Source organism: Rhineura floridana, chromosome 3 (assembly GCF_030035675.1).
Source record: "Rhineura floridana isolate rRhiFlo1 chromosome 3, rRhiFlo1.hap2, whole genome shotgun sequence".
Classification (NCBI taxonomy): Eukaryota; Metazoa; Chordata; class Lepidosauria; order Squamata; family Rhineuridae; genus Rhineura; species Rhineura floridana.
Genome location: NC_084482.1, coordinates 176,096,124 through 176,122,491, shown reverse-complemented (window position 1 = coordinate 176,122,491; position 26,368 = coordinate 176,096,124). Strand labels below are relative to the sequence as shown.

Genomic DNA, 26,368 nt, shown 5'->3' with positions numbered 1-26,368 from the left:
TTATTTGTTAGTAAAAAGTACATTCACATTATTAGATATCCTCCAATTACCATTTACCCATTTTGAGCAAGACTCTGATCTTACTTATGTGTAGGATGTGCTGACTAGATCTAGGGAATGGTGGGTTTGGGTCTGTATTATGTAAAGTGGGAATACCATAAAAACTTTGAACATTAAAAATGCTATATGAGTGAGTGATAGCTACAAGAGTAATATAGTCACTACCCAGAGAGAGAGAATTAACAAACCCCAATTCTCTAAAGTTGGCCACTTTTGCACTGTTTATGCAGGGGCCTTTTAACAGCAATTATTTCTAGTGTTGCCTCTGTGTTTTGCAACTCTTGAGGTTTACTGCATATCCTCTTTGTTCTGCACCCAGCATTTTTTCCCCCACTGAGCAGGAGTTGGCAGTGCTTCCCCGTAATTTTCCTTCCTCTGGTGTTGCTTGATGGCCAAAATGAATAATCTCCTAGAAGCAGTGTCAGAGAATTCCTGGAGTGAAAGTGCTGCTTTTAGTCTACTAACAGCTTGATTCTAAAAAGAAACACAACTTTAAAGTATGAATGCTCAGTGTAGGTAGCGGTGTGTATTTATACCTCAGTGGGGCTCCAGTAGGAGTCCAGGACAGCAAACAAAAGTACTAAAACACTCTAAAACATCATACTTATCTACCATATGTGCAACTAGCTAGGCAATCACAGGTCTTGATTTCTCTGTTTATATCCTGACCCTTATCAAAATCAATGCTCATTGACAACAGGCTTGTGAAACCATTTTATGATTGATCATACATAGCAAAGCTACACTGAGTGTTTCGAAGCATATGTAGCCACACTGAGTTTCATTTGATTGTGATTCATATAGGAGTATCAAGGTATGAACAGTACCTTTTAAAATATGTTCATCCTATAGTACAGAACTGGGGAATATGTGGCTCTCCAGATATTGGACTAAAACTCCCATCATCCCTGATGATTGGCCATAGTGCTTGGGGCTGATTAAAGTTGGAGTCTTAACACCAGGGGGGGGTATAGTTGGTGAATGGAATACCACAAAGTCTGGGAGAGGGACAGGTCCCAGATGTTGATTATCATCCCAGGAGGCAACAGCTATATTGCTCTGTAAGTAATATAGCTCCACAGGTGAATAGTGATAAAATATAATTTACCTGAGGCAGCATAAATTACTAGGTGGTGACTTGGTGTTCCTAATGTAATGGATAGAGTTGTTGCCCTGCAGGATTCCTAGTTTACCCTGGCATGAATGCCACACATATACAAGTTTGTACAAGTCTGAAGCACAAGTCTCTTTGCAATTTATCTGCCTGTACTCCTTTGCCACAAGCAAAATGTTCAAGCTTACATGATCCATCTTCTTTCACAGTGGTATGCAATACTTTGATGTCCTGCTCATGCCAAACCACTAATGCCTGTGAGCATGAAGGAGGAAAAAGTAGTTGGCCTGCACAAGGTGGTTTTGTGGCCCAGTCTTGAGGTACAGTTTCATACATGATAGCAAAGTGAGAGGAGACTGAAGGGGGGTGGGGAGGAATGTCACTGCAGCTTTAGAAATGTTAGTGCTATAGTGGTGAATAAGGCATAAATGAATGTGCAGACACTGCTACTTAGCTGAAGAGCAAATAGATGAATTTACATTATGCAAGCACAGCAGTAGCCTCGTTGCTACTGGAATTCAGTAATGTTAAAAGTAAAAGATTGCAAATGAAATTGATGTGTGCCTGTTTTTTACCCCCTCCAAAATATTTTCCCCATACACAAGATGGGAGAGACCTTTTGCTCACACACTGTAATGCTGTATTTTGCTCTTCAGCACATACCATATGGATAGCTTTTTTAAAAATCAAAACAATTGGACCAGTTAAGTGGTTGGCTAGGCCAGCTTTTAGAAACTGCTAAATATTTGGGCAAGGGTGGATTAGCACCTTTGTCTCCAGCGGCTAATGTTCAGTCTTCTGCAAGGACTGGGCTTAGTTTTCTCTTCCAGCTTGTAAAGAACTTGCTGTTCTGAATTGGGCAGTGCCCCAAGCACGTAGAGGAAGGCATCTAGCAAAGGGCATTGCTCAGCCCCACCTCCTGCAGTCAGTTAACAAGTGGCCTGAGGGGAGATCTGAAGCTCCAGTTCTGTTACTGTAATAACTACAGCGGGTGGGCTTGATTGTGGGGATTCTGGAAAGAAAAGAAGTTCAGGGGCATAGCAAGGACAGTGTGGACCTATCAGGTGTGGAAAAAGCCTTTCTCAAAAAAACCTAGCATGCCATGCTTTTAGACACTGATAAGAATTAACAAAATCACAGAATGTGCCCCTCTGTAGCTTGAAACCATGACGCTATTCTCTTCAAGAAAGAATGGGAGCCTGTGAGCACAGCAGCCCAAGAGTGGTTCCAATGTTCTTAAGGCCAATTCAGAGTTCTTGCTTGAATTGCCTTGGGGTACAAGTGTAGGCCACTCTCAAGCAAATCTAATTCTGGCCTTGCTTATTCTTGTTGAAGCTTATCCTTCATACTTTTGGTATTACCTAAACTGTAGCCTTGTCAAGCCAATATGAGGTTTTCCCAAAGACAAGCCTTGCTGAGACCCAAAGGCTGATTTTTATGGCCACAGGTAGGGTTTGGTATCTGCAGAGGACTCATTGTCAAGAGTTTCCCAGACATGCTGCTCCTGCTCCTCCTCTTCATTGTCATTTGCTTGCTCACCTGCCCTCTCCTTTTGGTCCAGGGAGGATGACCATGCAAATGGCTCTACCACTGTAGAGGAGGAGGGGCAGCAGTAGCTGCTGCCAGTCTCCAGCTTTCTATCTGGATGGCTGCATGGATGGTAGCAATGGGCAGGGATGAGGACAAGCCGGCGGAGGCTGGTGGCTCCAATGCCAGTGAGGCAGTGAATCTGCTCCATGATTTAGTCTGAACTTTCAAAGAGCTGTCCAAAGTGCTTTCACCCTCCACTAGGACAAGCAGCTGGCAACGGTGGCTCTGAAAATAAGAGCCCACTGAGGGTGTCCTGACTAAGAGTTTCTTAAAACCTAGAGCAAGCTCTGTTCATGGAATTTCCATAGTCATCATCTCTTATCTTAGCTTCTGTTGTGGATGGTTGCCAACCTTTTCCAAAAGTAGCTTTTCAGTTGCAGTATCCTTCATCCAATAAAAATAAAAGTAATAGTGGCTTGCCAAACAAACCGCACCTGTTTTAAAGCCTGTGGACATGCCTTGCAACCACAGCAAGAAAAACTCACAAAAAGGACACCATATGCTTTTGTAAAATTTAAAAGCAGAAGGTGATATGATTGCAAAAAGATTTTCCTGAAGAAATCCACAAAAGTTATAACTTAATTATTAATAAGGGGAAGCAAAGTATCCCTCCATCCCACCCCCTTTGAAATGAAAGCCCAGAGAGCTGACAGACTATAGGGTGGCACTAGCCCCCATTATTTGAATGTGGATGGGAATTATTAACCATTTATATTGTTTCCATTCTACCCTTTTCAATCACCACTTCAACAGGCAGCATGCTTTAAGCGTTGTTCCCATGTCTTCCATTTGAAGGAAACAGGCCCTGAAACAATCTGAAGCAACACTTGCACAGTCTGTGTTTTTTTTTTTTCTTCTCCAAGTTGTTTCCTTCAGTTGAATGGGGTATCCTACTCCAGCTCTTTGGGAAGTGGCACCTGTGCAACGTGAACAATAAGAAATGTGAATTGTTGGGGGAGGGGGAAGAGAAAATATTTCCTCCTCCTTTTCTTCCAAATGAAATAAAATTGTATCTGCAAAAAGCCGACTAAATGAAAATGCAAACTCAGATCTGAAAGTAAAAAATCCTCCATTCTTGGCATTATTTATCATCCCTTAAGAGTTTTTCTGGTGAAAGTTTTAAGCACAATACACAGCTTGTTATTCAGCAGGGAGCTGAGGCATAATTTTGAAAGTAGCTCTGATATAGGGAAATGACACTCGCCAACCATCATTTTGCTGCTAATAAAAATAAGATATGCCTGTGTCTCCTAGTCCCGCCAATGCTGTCATTGCAATAAGACAGTTGTGTGTCATTGTACTTTGGAGGTAAGTGGGACAATATCACTAGTGCTAATTGACACAACACACAGAGTTCAGGCTTACTACATGTTGTGCACTTTTGAGAACCTGAGAACTCCTCTGCTGTGAATATGCATATTGCTTCTTGGGCATACAGTTCTCCAGGTATGCCCCTGATGCATATGTATAAACCAGTGGTAGGAAACCTTTGGCCCAGAGGCCTAATTAGGCCTTAAAGGCCTTGTAATTTGGTCCTCCAGACCATTTTGACCAAGTCATACCGTACACCAGATGTCATATATATGGTGTGGGGCCAGTAAAGATGTGGCTGGGCCAAAAAGGGATTTGCAGGCAGCACTGATCAGTTGCAGCACTTTGAAGCCCTGACAATCAGTTTGCAAAGAGCCTGTGATGTGCTTTGAAGACCCAGTGATAAACTAATTATTGAGGCTTCAGTATCACACATGCGGTGCTTACACCCACACAATTTAATTTCAAATTGTGCAGGCAAAACCCGGTCATCTGACCTCATTGCAATGTCAGGTGACTGTCAGGTAGGTGGGCCCACTTACCCACCAAATTTGGCCTGTGCAGGGTGGGGGAGATAAGGAGCTGGCTTGCGGTTTGGATACAGTTCCCCACCTTTGGTATAAACAATATACTTCTCTTTAATACATACCAGACACATGGTGACCATTAATTTAATCTACTATAAGCAAGAGATTATATTCTCCTCACACTCAGATCCTAAATACATAATTTAGGCAATCCATCAGTTTCAGCAGAACTTACTTCTCATATAAATTTATTAGCATGGTGTCCACTGTAGGTATGTGTGGAGGTTTTAGAAAAAACAGTCATGCCTTATAATTTTGTTGCTATTAATGCTTCACATTTCGATACCTTCAATTCTGCATTATTATTTTTTGGATATGCATGGTAAAAAGCATTCTACTGGGCTACAGGTGCCACCCGACAAAACCTACAAGCTCAGGCAATACAGGTATTGGAGAGGATGAGTATGCTGGCTGTTTATTTTTTGCCAAGGAGCACTGCAAGAGGTTTGTGGTTAGGAGACCCCTTTTACCGGAGATTCCTCCTTTCGTTGGAATCGAACTCTGGCCGTGAGCAGAGCTTCGGCTGCGTTACCGCCGCTTACCACTCTGCGCCACGGAGGATCTTAATAAAAGATATAGAGTGGCATTAAGATAGCCATCCTATGTGTGTTCCCAATTCCATCTTATAATCAGTCTGAACATGGAGACTCTATTTTGGCTCTTATGGCTCATGGATCAGTCCCCTAGGACCACAGTACAACACCAATTCCACGCTAGAGTGGGGCAAGGACTTTGCTTTAAATTGTTTAATGACTATCTAAGATGCTGCCCATTGTAACATTTTATGGTAATAACTTGCACATTAATTGTATAATGCATGGAGATATACTACTTTCTAAACCTACAGCATTTTCTAGGGTGATCTAGTCACCCTTTACATACTTCCCCATCTACAATCCCACACTTGCTGTTCTGTGGGCCAGTGTTCTGCCTGTATATGACTTGTGGGAACTGGATGTGCTGGAATATAAGGTCTGAACTCAGCACCACCAATAGCAATAGCAATAAAAAATGCTCATAGAAATGTCCTCAAATTGACAAAAGGGACATGTTTGGAAATGTTCCCCAGTGTGGTATTCTATGGCTAAAGATTTATAGGAGTGCTAACAGCTTGGAAGGCTACAATTCAACCACTGGTCTAATGCATAAAAAAAGAAAAGGAAAGCCAATAGTTGAGTGACATTTTATATATAAAAATATGTTCTTGCCTGCCTGGATTGTTTGTTCATAACAGCAATTTAGTTCAAATTACAATTAGGAATGCTGCAACAGATCAAAAAGAAGAAAACATTAAAACTGACTGATTTTACATTGCCATTTTTCTGGACAAGGAACTACCGGTAGTCCAGGTGTCTTAACATAATGAAGGGAACTGCCAGGAGCTGAAATGTATATTGCTTGACTTTCAACCTTGGAAAATTATTTCTGAATTACTGAGGAAGACATAATTAAACATCACTGCCATGGGTGACCTCAGTGATTAACAGGTGCAGCCCACTGGATCTAATCCAAGTGAAAACATCCAAGGCATATAAAATGCCCTGAGGGTAGAGATCTATTGCACATGAGCTTGTCCAGCTGCATAATGGGGAAGGGATTTGTTGGAAAATGCACCCATCTCCACATCTTGCAATGCTCTCAGTGACTGATACTGGAGGTGCCCCACCCAGGGTTAGAAGGATTTCAAACATATGCTCCTCAAGTCTGGTGACTAGAGAAGGAAATATAAAAATAAATAAATGGTAAAACGGGGTGCTTTTAATCTGCTTCATTATGTGTGAACACACATGCATCGCACACTTATATGTGTGTCACAGTGTGGAGAATGGAAGACTTCATGCAGAGATCCACATCATTAACATGTTCGGATTACACTTTTGGGCATAGATGCACAATAATTAAAATGTAGCAAAAAGGTAGATTCAGGATCAGGGGCTGGCACTATAGGGCCCCTACCAAGGCCTACCCAGGTGGGGGAATCACAGCCAGTTCTGGAAACCTCCTGGCCTTCCTCCTCCTCCTCCTCTGTACTATTGTTTCCTGTTGACCTGCTCCCAATAACCATGCAAGCCGTGACAGGAGCAAGGAGAAGGAACAGCAGCCTCTCCATGGGACGAGTGGAGAACCTTTTCTCAGGCCAAGGGCTGCATTCCCTTGTGGGAAATCTTCTGGAGGGAGCAGGGGACATGCTAGGGAAAAGTGGGCACAGCAACGGATGTGATTCTTATCTTTGCACAGCAGGCTACATATTAGCAAGGCTGGCACCAGACATGACTAGGCCCTTAGGCACCAGACTGTCTGGGTCTGGGTCATCATGCTCCCCAACACCCTCTCTCGATGCAGGCAGTGCAAGCTTAAATAGGCCCACCTACCCACCCCACCTTCCACATTGACATGTCAGCATGCTAGCGCACTGTGCGTACACAACAGCCACCACCAAGATGGTGGCAGGGGTGTCAACCACTTAGAGACACCCCTGCTGCCATCTTGGTTGTGCCAGCAAGACAGGAAGTAGGTGAGCCTATTTAAGCCTGCACCATCTACATGGGGGGTGTTGCCTGGGAGGGTGGAGCTCCCACTCTGCAATCCATGGCAGTGTCAGGTCGCTGAACGTGACTTGCCCTACGACCCAATGCCAGCACGGATTACAGAGCGGGAGCTGTACCTCGCCAGTCTAAGAAGGGGACCTTCTGGGCAACAGGGGCCCTCGGTCAGTGCCCGACCTGCAAGAGGCATTATCACAATTCAAGCCAAGCAAAAGCATTGGAGGAGGGTGCAGAGGAAGGGTGGTGAGGGATGTGGCCTGAGAAGAGGGGGTGTTGCCTGATGAGGGGGCATGGCCTAGGGAGAGTCCCCAGGCCAAGATCACTACTTCAGGTCATGAAGCCTGCTTGGGGGTTCCCATGCTGTTTCATGGATAGCTGTGTGGATTGGACCCAAGGGAGAGGTCAAGAGAATGGGCAGCTGTGATGGCAATGAGGGCTCACTCAAGAAGGAGGCTCACTAAGGGCATTTCTTCTCATCAGCCCCACCCAAAAAAACCTGAAGCCAGCACTGGGTAGTTTGTTCTAATACTGACTAAAATGCTTTATTAATAATGGTTCTAAAAAGCTGATAACAGCATTTAAAGGGCACAAGCAGTGTTGATGGGTTCCACCTGACAACTGGAAAGTGGGGCCACCCCTAGCATAATGTGGCCACATCAACTCTATCACCACCACCTCGCTGACATCCAGCTGCTGTTATGAAGGAACTACTATATGAAAGCCATGCTGGGCTCTCTCCAACCAAGACAGAAACTGGGGAGGGGCAGCTTTTTGTCTGAAAATTCAAGTGTTTGTTTTTTTCCTTCTCCGGTTTCCCTCCCATTGGTTCCTATGGGAGTACAAAAATGACCAAATTATCACCCCACTTTTTGATGAAAATCAATCTGAAAACAATTCAGAACAATTGCTTCGGGTCTGCCTATTTTCTAATGAAGCCTACATCTCTGAATATGTGTTACGGTTACATTAATGTATTTCAACAAAAAATAATTAAATAGAATCTTTCTCACTAGTGATTTAAACTGATTTAAACTATTAAAATTTAGTCCTTCAAATCAAATCATATCAACCCTGATGGGGTGTGTGGTTTGGATACTATATGGTCTTCAGCCAGCACCATGTTATAAAGCTCAGCTTAGAAGAACAAATATATGAAGTTGCCTTATATTAAGTCAGACCAGTAGTCCTTCTAGCCTAAACTTTTTACTGTACTCTCATTGGCAGTATCTCTTTCTCTTCTGAAGATGACAGAGACTGAATCTAGTGCAAAACATGTATTCTACTATTATGCTACGTATCCTTCCAACATTTCTTTAGATGGCCGCAACTGTAGTAATGTCTAATTCTGACACTTTTCAAAACAGTAGATGTTCCACCCATAAAAATCAGTCTGCTTCTATGTTGGAATTGCTTTTTAATATGCTTTTAAACCTTTTTTTAAAACAATATGTTTTTTAACCTTTTTTTAATGTCTTCAAAGCTTTTTTTAAAATGTTTTTAAAGTTGTTTTGTTTTAATGTATTTTAATGTCTGCTTTTATTATTTTTAAAGTGTTTTTAGTGCTTTTGTTTGCCACCCTGGGCTCCTGCTAGGAGGAAGGGTGGGATATAAATAAAATAATAAATAAGTAAGTAAATAAAAATGCATCTGAGTTTGCACATGGAGTGAGAAAAAGCTATCTAGAATTCCATCATCTATATTTACTTAATATTAATGTGAGTGCACAAATGAAGTTTGCATGGCTTGGATCCTAAAATAAAAAGGAAGCTATGAAGAGAGGTCATTTGAGGTGATTCCCCTCCCCCCATATCTCACATTGTTCAGTAGGGTCCCGCCCCCCCAAAATGGGAAGGAGAGGACAGGAAACTTTCCTTCTATGAATGTCCTTCCATTCATTTACCATATTAGGGCCAACTACACATGTTAGCTATGTATACAAACATCCAGATCCAGATCAGGACACCAGAGTAAGGGATAGGAGGCCTTTAATCCTTTGCCCCCCTCTGTGGTCCTAATCCAGATCATCCCCATCTGCAATTTGAGTAGGAAAAAGCTCCCAATTAAGTGAATGGGAAGTTTTTCCCAATTCAGATTGGAACTCTAGAATGGGACCACAGTGGGGGTAAAGAGCTAGCTCCTTACCCGCTCCCTTGGTAGGGTCCTGAACTGGATTGGGGGGTCCGCGGTAACACTTTTGTCTAAAAAAAACTTGTACCCAGCTACATACTTAATGTAACATGTAGCTTCAGCCTTAGAACCCAGGCTACTGTCTCCACACCACACAATTGCTGCTATCCGCAAATCATTTTATTTTAAATAAAATAAAAGCTATATTTTCCTACTTCCTTCTTTCATCCCATTGTTCATACTCACCGGTTTCAGATAAGCTACATTGCTCTGACGAATATCATTAAGTAGCTTATCTCTAGGAGTTGTTTCCATCAGAGGAGGTGGCCGTCTTCTCGGAACAGGTTTGAGTGTCTTGATCACATCTTTGAGATTGGTTTTTTCGGCTGGCTCCACATATTCTTTTATAGTGGGTTTGCGCTGGGTTCTCTTGAGTTTCACTATTTTGAAGGAGGGAGGATCATTGCTGCTTATGCTTTCAGGGTCTGGTTTTCTTTCAGGTTCATTTTTTCTGCTAACAGATAGAGCTTTAGGAACAGGTGGCGTTGGAGGCTGCATCGGAGGAGGCATCATCGAAGCAGGCACTGGTCCCCCTAGCAGTTCCCACATCCCAGGAGGCAACCCAAGTTCATTCTCTAACATGGCTATAAACTCTTTCTGCTTTTTTAACTGTTGCTGCTTTTGCTCCTCTATCCTTTTCTGTCTCTGTTTATCGAGGTTTCTGCTGAGCAGATTGGTAACCACCATTCTGGGACCTGGAAGTTCAAAATGATATCCTATCTTTAGTAGTGTAGGGTTGGCTTTTAGTAACCTGGAGATCTCCATTTCTGCTTGATGGCCCAACATACTTCTCTGGTTGTGAAAACGGAGCTCAGTCAGCTTCTCATTGTACTGCAGACACCTCATGATTGCAACAATTCCTTTACCTGAGATGAAATTTGAATCAATATTAAGTGTAGTAATGCTCCTGTTTTCACGTAGCATGTTGGCTAAGGCAAAAGCTACATTATCATCTGCCCCCACGTTGGCTAAACTGAATGTTTTGATGTGCTTATTCTTTTTCATAGCATTGACAAAGTCAACCAGCATTTCCTTGGGGATGTTCTCAATGTTGTTCAAGTTGAGTTCTGTCATGTCTGGGTCATTCTTCCGGACTTTTTCCAGGCTCCCCTCTAAATTGGTTTGATTTCCTGAAGGCCTTGCACTCAACTTAATAAAACTGGCATCTATGGCTAATTTTTTTGGAATATTTAATTTTGATACTTTCCTCTCACTGTTTTCTTGTTTTTCATCTGATTCTGTGTCTGACTCCATAGTTTCACGTTTGCTTCTGCTATCCCCTTCACCATATGGTTTCTTTGTTCCCAAATCTTCATTATGTTTTCCATTTTGTTCTTCCTCTTCCTCTTCCTCTTCCTCTTCCTCATCTTCTTCTACTTCCTCTTCTTCCTCTTCCTCTTCCTCCTCTTCTTCATTCTCTTTATAGTCACTTACATCTCCATTTGTTTTCTCTGCATTATTTGTCACCATTTGCTTCTCATTGCTAATATCAGCACAATTTTCTTTGGACTTCTCTGCAGTGAGTCTCTACAGAAAACAGAATGCTAAGAGCTGAAATAATTTAAAAAAGTTTTGCTGCATCTATTAAATAAAACCAAGAAAGGGGGTGTAATATTTAAATTTGTTTCCCCACTATGTAGATGAAAGACTTTAAAAGAAAAAACACAGTTCTAAATTCCAATACAACTATACAGGTTGTTTTCTCATTCATATCTTAAAGCATACCAACAGTTGGTTTTCAAATAGACTTTAAAGTATGCCATTATTTTCTTTTCACAGTCCAAAAGATCTGCTGCCAACAATATTTGAGTTCAGTGGACTTTATCTATTATACAATTGCTTTTCGTGTATATATGTCTCTTAGTTCAACGTATTTATTCATTTAAATATGTATAAACTACACTTTCATTTAAAAAAGGAGGAGGTGGTGAATGTAACAAGGCAGTATGAGCCATCTTCCTAAAGTATAGTCTTTCAGGTAATCTCAGGTGATATGCAAGCACTGTCTGGGGTTTTTTACGTCATCAGATTTTGTAGTGATAAGCAGATATAAATTCACCCTCATGGGAGACAAGAATGTGGGAGACCTCCAACCTGTGCTTTGCTTCCTCCTCCTCCTCCTATCTAGGACTATATCTGCTTGTATGTTATATTTTTAGTATGAACATACAGTACATGCTGGAAAACCTTGATGTTTCAGGGCCACAAAAATAGATTAGTGTAGATAAAATAAAATTAGATTAGGTTAGATTTTGGTATGTGCATGTGGAAATCAATGCCTAACCTTTTCCATATTAACAGCCAGAGTTCAGCTTGTTGGACACAAAGAGAGACTACTGTTATTACTATCATCATCAGGATATTGAATTGAAGCACTTTCCCTGACAATCTATTCTAAGCAAGATTTGTTTAGACTTTGTTGGCCCAGTATTGCTCCCAATTAAGGCCAATTTAATTGCATAGAGATACATTTTGCTTTGCCTGTAGATAAGGAGGGACCCATATCTGACAGGCAGCACTCAGTTTAGCAGTACAATCCTATATATATATATATATATATATATATATATATATATATATATATACATACATGCATGCATGCATACATACATACATACATACATACATGCATACACACAATAATGTGTGGGGGAAATGCACCACAACCACACCAGTAAACAACCACTGTATTTAATATTTACTCAGACCACGAGGGTGAAAACTCACAGCCAGAAAATAATAATAATTTTAAAAAATAGCAAGACCAGGAGAAGTACCCTCAGTTTCCCCAGGAAACTCCACCGGGGCCCACCAATCAGGAACAGTGCAGGTGGTGACTCTCACATGCCGCCCACAAATAGAGGGAGCCAATGAATTCACAACTAGGACACAGGCCCAGCACACTTCCTGCATCACCACACAAGATGACAGCACCACAAAGCTCCCACTCCGTGAGTTCTAGTGGCATAGCCAGCAATGACCCTGCTATGGACACTCTCCAGGCATTCTCTAGGCAAAGGAAGGAAGGAGAGATCTCTTCCTGTAGCCAGTCTTCCTTCTTTGGTAGGGCAGCCACATTCTAGGTGGAGCATTTGAGGGGGAGAAGTGCATAGCGCCAGCCAACCCCCCAAATTGGTGAAGAGAACTTGAGGGCCAGGGGAAGGGAGAGGCAGTGACCTTCTTTCGCTCCTTCTCCATCCAGAGTGTGTGTTAATTTACATGAATGAAGTTTAAACTGTTGAATTGTCTCATCCTTTCGTGAGAGATCCCCAGGAATGCCAGACTCAAAAGCTTGACTTTGCCTATAGCTACAGCCCTCTTTCACCTGTGGTCTGTCCCTGTGGTCTGATTCTTCATGAACTGAACTTCTTTTGGTAATGACGGCGAGCTCTTGAGCTTGGCTTTGATGTTGCATTAGTTATCTCAGCTTTAAATTCCAACTGAAAAACAAGCTTGTCCACGCTACAAGTTTAGGGTAGAACAGAGAAAAAAACAAATCCTTTAGGGTGTGTTTGCAGGGCCGGTCCCAGGCATGCCGGGGCCCTTGGGCACCAGCCTGCCCTGGGCCCCGGCACTCCCCTTCTGCAATTCGCGGCAGGATTGGTACTGTGGATCACAGGGCGGGAGATCCCAAGCCGCCCGCCAATCCCCCACTCTACTTACCTTTCTCTGCGCTGTTTTTTCAGTGGCGTGCACTGCACACACAGGTTTACCATCAATCAAGATGGCAGCCGAGGTTTCCTTAAGGGGCTGAAGCCTCTGCCGCCATCTTGGTTGATGGCACACATGCGTGCTACACGCATGCATTGCTGCCATCAACCAAGATGGTGGCAGAGGCTTCAGCCCCTTAGGGAAACCTCGGCCACCATCTTGATTGATGGCAAACCTGTGAGTGCAGTGTGCGTAGCCGCAAAAAACAGCAGAGAGAAAGGTAGGTGAAGCAGGGAAATGGTGGGTGGCTCTTAAGCTCCTGCCCTGCTATCTGCGGCTGCAATCCTGCCGCGGATTGCGGAAGGGAAGTGCAGGGGTCCCACAGGGACCCCTGTAGCCCCAGGGGCCCTTGGCCAGTGCCCCACCTGGCCGCCCTTTAGAACTGGCCCTGTGTGTTTGTTAACTCCTCCTTGAGAGTTCCTCCTTCTAGTCCTGTTCCTGACCTTTAGATTTTTCTTCTTGTTGGACAATAAGGAAAACCTTTTTAAGTGGCTGCTACATAAAGGACTAACTAAGTAGTTGGAAACTAATTGTGGAAAGCAATTGGATTTTTTCCCCTGGTTGCTGGGTTGATTTTTCAGCACAGAAACCATAAAAGCCCTCACTGAGCTGCACATATTGTCAGAGCTTGGAAGATTACTTTTAAAAAGTAATAAATTACAGTTACATGGCCCAAAAAAGTAGTAATTACCGTTACAGTTACAATTGCTTTGAAAGTAATTGATTACTTTACTTTTCCTTCAAAGTAATCACTACAATTACATTTCAGTTACTTTAAAAAAAACCGCCTACAAGGTGCTGGCCTTGGCTGCTGCACATCTAAATAGCCTAAAACAACATTAAAAATAAATACACACATACAGAGGTAGTAGAATAATTATTTTTATTCATAAGATAGCAATGGTGGTCTCTCCGCTGGTAAGGGTGGTAGGGAGGGAGGCTGAGGCCACTACTCAGATCTTTGCACGTCAAACCAAGTGCAAACTCCCCCCCACTCAGACAGACAGCATAATCTCTCTCACTTAACCGCCTCCCGGACCCTGCCCTGCCACCAACTAAGGGACACTCACTCAAGCAAACATTTTCGCCTGAGATGCAAAACAGTTAAAATACTGCAAATGCAGCACAGTAGTCAGAGAGGGTGGTGGAGGCCACTTTGTGTGCCAAGTGCAAACACAGTACACACACACACACACACACTGGCATCTTTCATCTCCACAGTTCTTTATCTCCATTCTGCTGCTGCCTCCTTATCCTCCTTTATCCATGTTCTTGACCTCCAGATCCTTTTCCTCTCCACTCCATTCTTCACCACCACTATCTGTTTTTTTAAATAATTGTTTTCTCCACTCCACCCCGTCTCACTCTCCGCCTCCTCCCTTGTCGCCTCCTGCCCATCCACAAAGCACGAGGAAAGAGTGACACTGCACAGAAGCCCAGTTTGAGGCACATGATTTTCATCCACAAATCAGAGGAGCAGAAGACTTCCCCTGCTCCCCCCCAAGTAATGCCCAAAAGTAATTCTGGAAACGTTACAATTACTCCACAAAAGTAATAAAATTACTCCTAGTTCTATTGCAATCAAAATGTAAAGAATTACCCACTCGTTACTCAAAAAAGTAATGAATTACAAGTAATTCGTTACTTGTAACTAGTTACTTCCAAGCTCTGCATATTGTGAAAACCAGAAATCAGGCGTGAGTTACTGCCTAGGTGGCCAGCCAGCTAGCTAACTTTAGGGTATACAGAAATATTTCTATTCCTCTATGGCTGTTTTCACCAGGTAAGGAATCTGCACAGTCATGTCAGTCATGTGAAGGGATGAAAGGATCTGTTAGTTTATCTCAGTTTCTCATCTTAAATTCAGTTCTTCATACTTCTACAGTAATTTGCAATTTAAAAACAAATCCTCATGAAAATTCTTCAGCATTTTAGTACAAATTTATCCTAATAAACACAATTTTGTATGCAGTTTTGACTAATGTATACATTTTTGCAAGCAGTTTCTCCTAATATCGTGCATTTTTGTATGTTATTTTCACTAATATATTCATTTTTATGCACACTTTCCCCTAATATATGCATTTTTGTAAACATTGTTTGGCTGGAGAACTGCATCGCAAAATTTGGGTGAGAATTCTGAAGGATGGCTGTGTTGCAGTTCCTATATTGTTTCACAAAGTGTGAATTTGATAGGTTCTGCTTTAAATGTGAACTGAAATAAAATTTCCCCCACCCTAGTCACATATAATGCATATCTTTTTTTAAATTACAATATGTAGACAATCCCCTCAAATGAGAGGAGCGTGAACTGAACCTGTCCCCCATTCCCAGAGTTTAAGGCATCTGGTTTGCCACTGTGAGAACAGGATGCTAGACTAAGGGCGCAATCCAACTTGCATTTACACTGGGCAGAGGGGAGTTGGATGCAGTGGATCTCCATTGGAGCCCTGGCTCAGCCGGGCTATGTCAGTGTAAGTCCCTTGGCCCAGCTCAGCCAGGGCTCAGCTGGGACCCAGCCAGCTCAGCCAGGACCCAGCCAGCTCAGCCAAGACCAGGGCAACCTGAGCTGGTATAAGGCCCCAAGGGGGGCGTGTCAGGGTGTGTTGGGGGAGGGGCCAAGGTGAGGGGACTTAGGCCATATCCAACTCATGTTCAGAGCACTCCTGCTGGTCCCAATCCAGGCAAAAGTTACACTGGGGGAAAAGGTTGGTCTAAGGAAATAATTGCAATAGAAGTCAATGGAGAAGGCTTACTCTCCAGTAGGGGTATTTGGGAGAGCTTTTACTTTCTGGTCTTTGCACACAGCTCCTGGCTGAGCCAGCGTTCAGCCAAGCCAGAAGCTCCTGAATGGCAAATGGATGCGACAGAACTTTATGTTGGCTTCTTTTGCTCCAGCACAACTTAGGGTGGCTTCCCCTGAGTTGGATTGCTCTGTCCATGAGCTACTGGCTGATCCAACAGGCTCTTCTTATGTTCTTATGTAAGGTTGTTCAAATATGGGAACATATCTCTGCAGCTGAAACTATTACATGATTTTAAGTCAGGTAGAGCTCTCAAAAGTGCCATCAACCTCATTGCTATTAAACACAGTGATATATTTAGTGGCTGTGTGTACACAACAAATCTGTAACTTTGGCAATATGTCCTGAACACAATCTCTGAATAACTCTGACATTCTCTTCCCTTCCCTACAACAACACCACTTGCTCAATGGCCCAATTCTGTAGCCAGTCTGATTCTCCCATTTCTCCACAGATCCCAGAAGATTTCTCCACACATCTCTGTACTAGTCTTTTGGCTAAAACAAGCATTTTCCTCTACTACATGCCCTCTTTTCCGAGAATGTATTGCCTAGTTCACAGAATTGCTTTTGTTTAGAATTACTCTAATCATAACATTTTCTCCTCCGTCTTCGCATAGAGGTGGACATGAAACAAGCCCCCAAGGTCACTATAATAGAACAAAGGTGTAGGGTTATCAAACAGCAGCCGACAGGGCAGAGCAAGGTAAGGCAGCTTTGCTTATCTGACTTCCCAACATGGAGGTTGCTGCTAGTAACCGAGAGGGAGAGGAGGTTGTTGTGGTACAGACACAGTGGCAGGAGTGCTGGATTGGCTCCACCCCCACACCTGCATGGCACCAACCTCCCTGCTACCTCTCCCCCCTTCGTTACTGGTGGCAACCTCTGCTTTGGGAAACCAGGTAAGCAACACCACCCCATCCCACTCCACCCTCCTAGCCACTACTGGGGGTTCTTTATATGGTTTTTAAAAAGCTAAGAACAATCATAGCACACAAGATTTAGTTGCAAATATAATAAAGCTGAGATATACTAAACTGTTAAAATTCCACTCCATAGTTTTCTGGTAATACTAACATAAAATCCGTATCAGATTCAACCCAGGTTTTACTGAAGTTTTTCTTTTTCTGTCTCTGCTGGACCTACTGAAGCAGTCATAAAAGATCCGGGTAATTTAGTTTATTATATTTATATATCACAGTACACATCTCAAGGCATCCCAATGCGACTTAAAATGCCTGGGAGAATAAATGTATTCTCCTGGCACCAGAGAGATAACAAAGTTGGCACGAGGAGACTATGCCTGGGAAGAGCATTCCACAATCAGGTGACTACCACAGCAAGGCCTGTTCTCTCGTTGTCACCCTCCCAACAACTCTCTGGTAGGTCTCTCTATGGAAAGATTTTTTTTTAAAAAGGTGTTTTGTTTTTAATAAATTTTATAGACGTTTCCTGCGTTTTGTCACTTGTTTGCCACCCTGGGCTCCTCCTCCTTATTAATAAATTATCCTTATTAATAAATAAATAATATACCTGTTTGTATGAAAGTCATTTTAATTAAACCATGCTTTGCCATGATAACTCTTAGGACAATACTAAGCTCAATACAGTCCTTCTACCAGTCCTAGAGGCATTCTAGCATTGTAATATGAAAACAAAACACGCAATTGTTGCCAACGTATTACAGGAGATCCAGAGGAGGGGAAAGAGCTTGGGCTCCTTCTGGGAGGAAGAGTGGGATAGAAATTTAATTATTGTTAATAATAATAATGTTTCTGCTGCAAGGAAACACATTTCCTGAGCACCTGGACTGGAATGTTGAGTCACTGGGAAAACACTACTTCCACCGCTCCCCTGCAATCCTTATATTTCTTAGTGCTCTGTAGATAATGGTTGTGCTGGTATCATGAGCACATATACAATGTCTCTCTAGCGCTATTTGGTGATATATATTTTTAAGAAGCTTAAAAGTCCCATCCTTTTGATCAGATCTTTGGTAACTGAGAGAAGTATGAGCCTGTTGTTCAATCTGTGTCTCCCTTGCAGCTTGCATTGTTTTTGGTTATACAGAGAAGTTTTTAAATTTCCATTTTTAATTAGTGTGTTGATTGTACTTTCATGTTTTATTGGTGCATCTTTTGTTGTGAGCTGCTTTGAATTATAAGAGAAGCAGGATACACATAGCTTTAGTTAATCAATTAATTCTTCAGAGGCTGAATATTATCTATTTGTACCATTCAACTTTTGATGCACTCATCCAGCCCTTTCAAACAGCATATTCTAGCCTAAAGGCTTCACCAGTTCATATCTGGGAGGGGTAGTGTATATTCATAAGTTTCCAAAGTTTGTCTAAGGTTTGGTCCCTGTACACAACATAACTGTACCACACAGACATAGGGGAAGCAAAATCACAGCAGCATGCCTTGCTCTTACTGTGCAAAAGTACCATTTCTGTTCTTGGACTTCACCCTCAAACCCGATCATGTGTGTGTCTATGCTGCCTCAGTGATCCATTGTGTGTGGGTCATATGACAACCATTAAAGCACATGTAAAACCCTAATGGGCTAGAATACAACAATTCAGGAGTGCCTACCTTTATACAAGCCCTTTACAATCTCAGGCAGAGGTATAGTCCAGGTGTTACCTATTAGACAGGTACACATGGCAAGATATTTTGAGTGAAGGCTGTTTGCTATGCAGCTCGTTCCCCCAAAAGGTCTTCTCTGTCTACATTTATAAAAGCTTGCAAAACATATTTCCCAAAATGCTTTTTGCATGATTTAATTGCATGCTCAATTCAATCTGTATTTTCAGTCAACTGACCACAAATACAAACATAGTATTAAGTATTAAAAATAAGACTACTTGGTAACAGAATTTAATTGATCTAATGGTTATTTGGATGTTGCTGTGATATAGTTGTTCTCATGTGAGTTTGTTAGATTGCTTTAAATTTTTTTAAAAAATTTAATAACAAGGAACCAATTTAAGATAAGGATAGACTCTGGAATAAGTGAAATATGTATTCTGGGGTTTTTACTTTAATGGGAAGTTTCCTCTGGAATAACCTGACTGAGACTGTAAACCTTACCCACAACGATTCATAAAGATATCTTAAACACAATACGATGGCTGTTAACATTATATGATTATGTGCAAGAAACCAACATTTTAAAAACCAAATGCAGTGCAGTGCAATCCTACACATGTCTACTCAGAAGTAAACCCCACTGTATTCAATGGGACTTACTCCCAAGTAAATCTGTACAGGATTTCAGCCTTGCCAATTGTCAGGAGAGTGCAGCTGTTAAAATATGGAATAGCAGATGTATGCAGAATATTTCCATTTCCTGTTTCTTACCTCCGAAGGTAAGAGAGTGACAGGTACTCTTTCATCTTCATGCATCCGTCTTGATGCCTTCTGCCAATACATGTAGTCAACAAGGGATCTGTGATCAAAGTTTCCTGTTGGGGGTTTTTCAGTCTGATCTCTCTGTATCATTCCAACCGGCACTTGGGGGTCTGGAGCCATGACCTCCATTTCACACTGTAGCTCCTTCAGTTCTTCAGGGGACAGGTTTGCTAAGATTTCATCTTCGTCAATCTCCCCAGAACAGACGTCTTCTTGGTCAGAGTTTTGGCTGAACTCAGACATGTTCTTTATGGATTTTTTTAAAAAAACAACAACACAGAAATACCTAAAGGAAAATGAAAAACAACAATAACCAGAGCTGGTGAAAGTATGGTATCTTCTTCAGTTGTATGAAATCCTCAGTGCTCCTATGGGTTTTTTGTGGGGATTTTGTTTTGTCCGAAATTGTAGTACAACTCGATCTTAGGAGATGCTTGTGTAAGAGTGAGCAGGGACTGAAGCATATGGTCAATCTATATTAAGCAGTGCTTGGCTGGAGGAAGAGAATTTATGGAGGTGCTGCCATGTTCTGTTTTCAGCAGCTTGTGTCAGCTGTGTAAGCCCCTTCTGACATTTCAGTACAGCTGCTGTGTAGCGCTGCAGCATCTTCATGGTAATTTTTTAGAGGATTCCCTTCAGGATATGGGATTTATTGGCTTGTGATATATAGAAAATATTTAAGTATAGGGAAATGAATGCTACTCAGGGTGGCCTGTGCATGAGCTCTACACCTCATGTCCAGTTCTAGCTTAGGTGTAGTGATCAGGCTTTGTGTTGCTCATCACCAGTCATTTTCATCCTCTGCATGTAGTTTATCAGTCTTTGGGAAGTGATTGATTTATGAGGGCCAGTTTAAATGGCATTGACAAAGATTGCTATATTTATTGTCCCTAGCACTGCAAAATGCCCTTTAGGCATGTGCTCTGTTGAGTCAACAACATTTTGTATTAACAAATCAAAGGACCAGACAACAACATAAACATCATCTAACAATCCGCAAAACAGCTGGTATTTTAAGGAAAAAATTGAATGGCAAAAGAAACTGAAAATATTATTTGTAGAATCTCATGGCCCCCATATATCACCTGCCCTTTAGTATAATTCATACTTACTAACTATAAGCATTTTGTATGAAAATACTCTTAACAAATCTTTGTTTTCTACTTACAGTTTTAATTGGTTTGTAATCATTCTGAGTCCATCAGAATAATAAATTATGCCTGATATTCAAATTCATTGTGATGACACAAAGTTACTACAAGGTGACCTTTGTTAATTATTTCCACAGAGGGAAATATCTTCCAAATATGCTGCCATTTGTTGAAAAAGTGTGGTGTAGTGGTTAGAGTGCTGGACTAAGACCTGAGAGACCAGGGTTCAAATCTCCTCTCAGCCATGGTGACCTTGAGCCAATCACCTTCTCTCAACCTAATCTACCTCACAGGGTAGTTGTGAGGTTACAATGGAGGTGGGAGAACTGTGCAACAGAGCAATCCAACTTGCTGGAGGCTGGCGGGAGTGAAGCCAGTGGAACTGAAGTTGACGAAAGGGGCTGCCACATCCAGCTGCTGCTCGGAGGCCCCTTGGTGGGAAGGATGTTGTCTGTGTCAGCGGTGCACGGCAGAAGGAAACGAAATACATGTTTCTTTCTGCCACTCCTTTTCCTGGCATACCGGCTGCTGTGATGGAGGGACATGGGAGAGAGCTGAACAGGACCTGGATACTGCATAAATCCTCCCCTTTCTGCCCCTCCTCCAACATGCCCCCAGAATGCCCCTTTTGCCGGCGTTCCACAGGCTTCCACTGGCTCCCCTTATGCCAGGCTGGGCTTCCCCGATGGACCTCCAGCTGAACCGGGATGAGGGACTTATGTTGGCGTAGCCTGGCATAGCGTGGACCCAGCTGGCTCAGCTGGAGGTCCGCCATATCCACCTCACCACAACCCAGCATAAATGCGAGTTGGATTGCACCCTAATCCACCTTGAGCTCTTTGGAGGAAAGGTGGGGTATAAATGTAATAATAAATAAAAAGTACATAAAATTGCACTAGACAGAAATGTTTTTGTCTCTGTGGTAATGTAATTCTCTACTCAGCATGGGCCTACATAGATATGAACTATATGGTATACCTAAACTCCCAGTCCTTCCATTGCTTCTGCTGTGTAAACTTAGATTTGCAAGAGAGAAAGAGCCCACTGTAGGAGGGCACTTGAGTTTTCACCCTCCCATCACTTTCCTCATCGCCCTCCTCCTGCCCCCTCCGGAGCTGGTTTCCAGACGGGTGCTTGCAATCGAAACATGTGTCTGGGGTGGGGACAGAGAAGTGGCACCTTCCACATAAGCTCCAGTTTGCAGAGGAAAACTAGTTGCTGTGCTTCGAATACAAGAGGTCAAGGTTGAATGTGTAGTTCTACCTACGGTTGCCAATTAACCAAAATAGACCAATAAGCAGCCTTATTGGTTTGTTTTTTAATGCACCTATTACATGAACAGATACCTTTCACACTCATTTCTGTCAAAGGGTACATCACAAACTATTGAGCTCCATGCCCTGGCTCCGCTACCAGACTAACTGTAAGCTCTGTCCCCCGATCCAGATGATTCAGCTAGATCCACTCAGGTACAAAAAAATTTGATTCCAAGAGTTGGCAACCCTTGTTCCAACCATTGCAATAGTGAGCACTCTGAATATTGTAGTTGTGCCAGCATCACAGGGCCATACTAATCAGCTGGATGCAATAAACATGCTCATTACAAAAATGTAAATAATAGCAATGAGGGCTCTAAACAGGATCAAGATCATGGAAGACAGGGAGGGGGGCCCAACCCTTTCTCTCCCAGTGCCCTTTTGAACCCCGCCTCCCCTAGCTGCCATTTGCATTGCAGGGCAGTCTCCTCTGGCATCAATGGTGTTGTATGTAGGCTATTAAAGGGAAGATGCCACATGACTTTTACACTTCCCAGCCAATCAAGAACAAAAGATTGCTGATATGGTGGACTGAAAAATGCAAGACTACTATTGGACTGTAAACGAAGCTCTACCAGAATATTTAAAAAGATAGTTGTGTGCTATAATTTTTCATTGGAATCAGCTGTTTTCTTTGAGGCTTGCTTTACAAACAAATTAATGCAGGTGGAAAACAAACTGGCAGGCAAGACTGTACGTAACTGCTCAGAGCTTTGCCAACCAGCAGGCAGGCACAATGGGCCACATTTCTCATTTCTAGGATTATAGTATTAAAGACATAATACATTACATGGAAATGCATATATCTGAGCCATGATGGTGGCTGGGGAGGGGGAGGTCCAGGAAAACCTGCTTTTGGAGGGACAATTCAGAATAGTGGGGAGGTGTGCTTTCCCTTTCCATCCAACACTTCTATGCCTTAATTGCCACATCAGCTGCTTCTCCCATACATGTGACTTTGCAAATTCCAATTTAGAGTAGAGAAGTGTCAACCAGAGCATGTTTGTCTCCCATATCTCTTCTTCATTCCAAATTGTCCCTCCAAAAGTAGCTTTTCCTGGGTGAAGGGAAATAGGTTGTTGGGTTTCAGACCCAAGTATTTGCATGTAAAGTGTAGTTAGCTTCCCCAAATTAATTCCAATTCTTCCCATGCTATATTATGTATGTGCACCTTTGGACTGCTACTATACAGTTTTCATCCTTGTCTGTGCTAAAGACCTTGACCTTTAGATTGAATCAAAGGCTGCTTCTGTGACATAGATCTGAACTAAAAAAAATGGGCAGGTTTTCCTTGTGGGAGAACCACGCAACTAAGCTGGTCCAGATGGTTGCTAGGGCAGTTCCTGTTTGTTGTGGGGAGAAGAATGTTCAACTGGAATCTGGAGAAGAGGCCAGACGTTACATGTCCAATGACACCTATTTGTGCCCTTCAGATATGTAAATAAGATACAGAAGAGAAAAAGTGGTCATCTGAGTTCATGGACAGTCACTGAAATACAGAAAACTCTTATTACAGGTAATGGTTACAATTTGCTGTTTCCTACCATGCCAAGGCTGAAATTGACTCGGCCATACAGAGTATGGACATCCACAGATGCAATCTTACCTTAGTAATATTTTAGCAGATATGGGTAAAGTCAGCCCTACCATTAGACAGCTAGTTTTGGGTGTCATGAAAGGGCAGCAAATTGAAATGTATTTATTTAATTGTTATTGTATTTTTACTGCCAGGGAATGGAAGAGGAATGTGTGGGCTTTTCTGCCTCAGGTGCCAAAATAACTAGGCCAGCCTTGGTCAGTATGCATTTGACTTGAAAAGGGTGGGCACCATTTGCTGCGTCACCGCAAGAGAGCAAAATGTTTTCGACTAGTCCTAGTGAGGCTGTTTATGGATTGCAAAAAAAAAAGAGAAAACAAACCACCAAAAAAAGAGGATAAAAGAGGGTTTCCATAAAATTTGCGTCTATGTTGATTTAGAAATAATTATTGTAATTTAAATAGATATAAAATACATCTCACCACAGTGGGGGAGCCTGTGATCAGGTGCTGGTGACAGCCATTTTCCAAGCCCCAGCTGTTCCTTGTTATGGTTCCTTATCTTAAACTGGAGTAGGGCCAGACAGCCCTTAACAAAGGACACCTTCAAAAAGAGGACTGTCTTCTGATAGCCCTTCAAAACAAGGAGTATCCCTTATAAGTAAGACATATGGCCACCCTAACTGTCCCTGGACATTAGTATGCAGCCATTGTTATTTCTGTCTGATTTACCTTGCAGTTCAAAGTAGGCACTTCTCTATTCCTTCTCTCCAAAGGTTAGACCAGAGTGCTCTGTTTCTTTCTGCTTCTCTAATCTGTTGGAGGTGGAAAGAGAGAAGGATTAGCCAGTTTCCAACATGTTCTGAAAGAGGGAGAAACAATTACATCAGAATTATTAGAAAGTGCAGTGCTACAGCCTAGTGGGGAGCAGAGACTAGGGATGTTGGAAGCTGCCTTATCTGGAGTGAGACCATTGGTCCATCTAAGACTTGAGTTTCGTAAACAAAAGTTTAAAAAATTAAAACTGCCAAGGTTGCGTAATCCCCCTTGGTGCATTATTGTTGTTTAAGAGAATTGTGTTTACTTATTTTTGTTGGATTTCCTGGGATGCTTTCTGGGAGGTGGTGATCATCAGGTGTGCTGGTGGCTGCACCCAACTTCCCACAGGGTGAGAGCCTGTAAATGGGGGAGGGCTCAATTTCTCTAGGTGAGACAATGCCTATATTGCTGCAGGAGAGAATTGGAATGGAAATGAGTGGGCTTTTTTTAATCTGCTGCTATTAGATTATTTTTATTCTTTATTTATTTCTGCAAGTGGTTAGTTTTGTGTAGTGTGAATATGTGTCTGAATGATTTTGGTGACTGTATGTTTCTTTTTGTAATAATTTAAATTTTCATAATATATACAGTTATGTTGTGTTTTATGTTTTTGTAGTTCTTTGTTGTTTTATCTATATACATTGTTTAGACATTTGTTTCATTAAGTTGCTTAAAATATGGAATTATTATTTTGAATGTGGAATTTTATATTGTGCATTGATTCCTTTTTGCTTTGATATGTAAACCACATAGCAATTTCTATTAAAATGTGAAGTGGTATATAAATAATATTGGGATAGGGGGAAACTTGCTTGGTACTGAAAGTGGGAGCATGGCTAAGGTGGTAATCATAAAGAGCACCTTACTAGTAGGCCACTGGGTTCTAGATGTGTTTTTCTTGAACAGCATTCTCTCCCTGCTCCAGCTGCTATTCAGCAGAGCTGAGGAGGACAGTTTCAAAAGCAGCTTGTAAAGGCCAAGCCATTAAAACAGCGCAGAGCAAGACAGGAGTATTCCAGAGATGCACACTTCCTTTGGGAAGGATCTTTTGTCTAAGCCATAGGATAAATCTGTTTACATGCTCACTGTTCTTACGGTAATTGTTAACCATCCTCATATTGCTCAAGTTGTATACAAGCACTACACAAATGTATTTTTGTTTGATAATTGGTTTGTTTGTTGAACTTGGTATAATGACAAAAAAGAGAAGGGAACTTGAAAAAATAAAAAAGAAAGAAAACAGTTCACTGGGCTAGCACTAATTCATTGTATGAGTGTAAGCTTCTCTTTAGAGCCTTGCCTTCATCTTTTAGACGAAATCTTTGATTATTAAAAAATAAACTATTTATTCCCCCTTTAGGATGCATACCTTAACATGGTGAGGGGGTTTGAGAGTGTTCAAGAAGCTGAGAGCAAAGCTGTCAGGAGTCTAGACCAAGATGCTAGACTCCTAGCAGGGGCACCCATGGCAGAATGGTCAAAGCTGAGACACCAGACTAAGATGCATCCAAGCTCAGAGGAAGGCAATGGTAAACCACCTCTGAATACCTCTTACCATGAAATCCCTATGAACAGAGTATCCAAAATGCAACACGAGATAGTGCTGGAAGATGAGACCCCCAGGTCAGAAGGCACTCAACGAGCTACTGGGGAAGGACAAGTACGAGTAGCGCTGTGACTAATGATGCAGCTGGGTCAAAGCAGAAAGGAAGCCCAGAGGCTGATGCACACAGATGCGAAAGGAGAGTCCAGAGTTATACGACGCACACCATAGGAACATGTAATGTGAGAAGCATGAACCAGGGAAAGTTAGAAATTGTCAAGCAAGAAATGGAGCATATCAACATTACAATACTTGGTGTGAGTGAATTAAAATGGACAGGAATGGGACATTTTAATTCAGGCAACTACAAAATATTTTATGCAGGAAATGAGAAATCAAGAAGAAACGGGGTTGCGTTAATAGTGAGAAATAATGTAGCAAAAGCAATTAGGAGCTACAATGCAAGGTCTGAGCGAGTGATATCAATGAGATTAAATGGGAAACCTATCAACATAACCATCATCCAAGTCTATGCTCCAACGGCAAATGCAGAAGAAGAGGAATTGGAAAGATTTTATGCAGAAATATAGGAATTGATCACACACCAAAACAAGATATGATGATAATCATGGGGGACTGGAATGCAAAAGTGGGGAACAGAGAAGAACTAAGAATTGTGGG

General features: G+C 42.1%; 1 protein-coding gene across 1 annotated transcript; it reads right to left on the bottom strand.

Annotated features, from left to right (window-relative positions):
- Positions 1-762: 762 nt before the first annotated feature.
- LMOD3 (leiomodin 3) lies at positions 763-19,792 on the bottom strand. Its single transcript, XM_061618653.1, has 3 exons — positions 19,272-19,792; positions 9,582-10,922; positions 763-3,681 (listed from the first exon to the last, which is right to left on the bottom strand). Exons 1-3 carry the CDS (start codon positions 19,563-19,565, stop codon positions 3,655-3,657), a joined length of 1,662 nt encoding a protein of 553 aa, XP_061474637.1. The 5' UTR covers positions 19,566-19,792; the 3' UTR covers positions 763-3,654.
- Between the last annotated feature and the right edge of the window lie 6,576 nt (positions 19,793-26,368).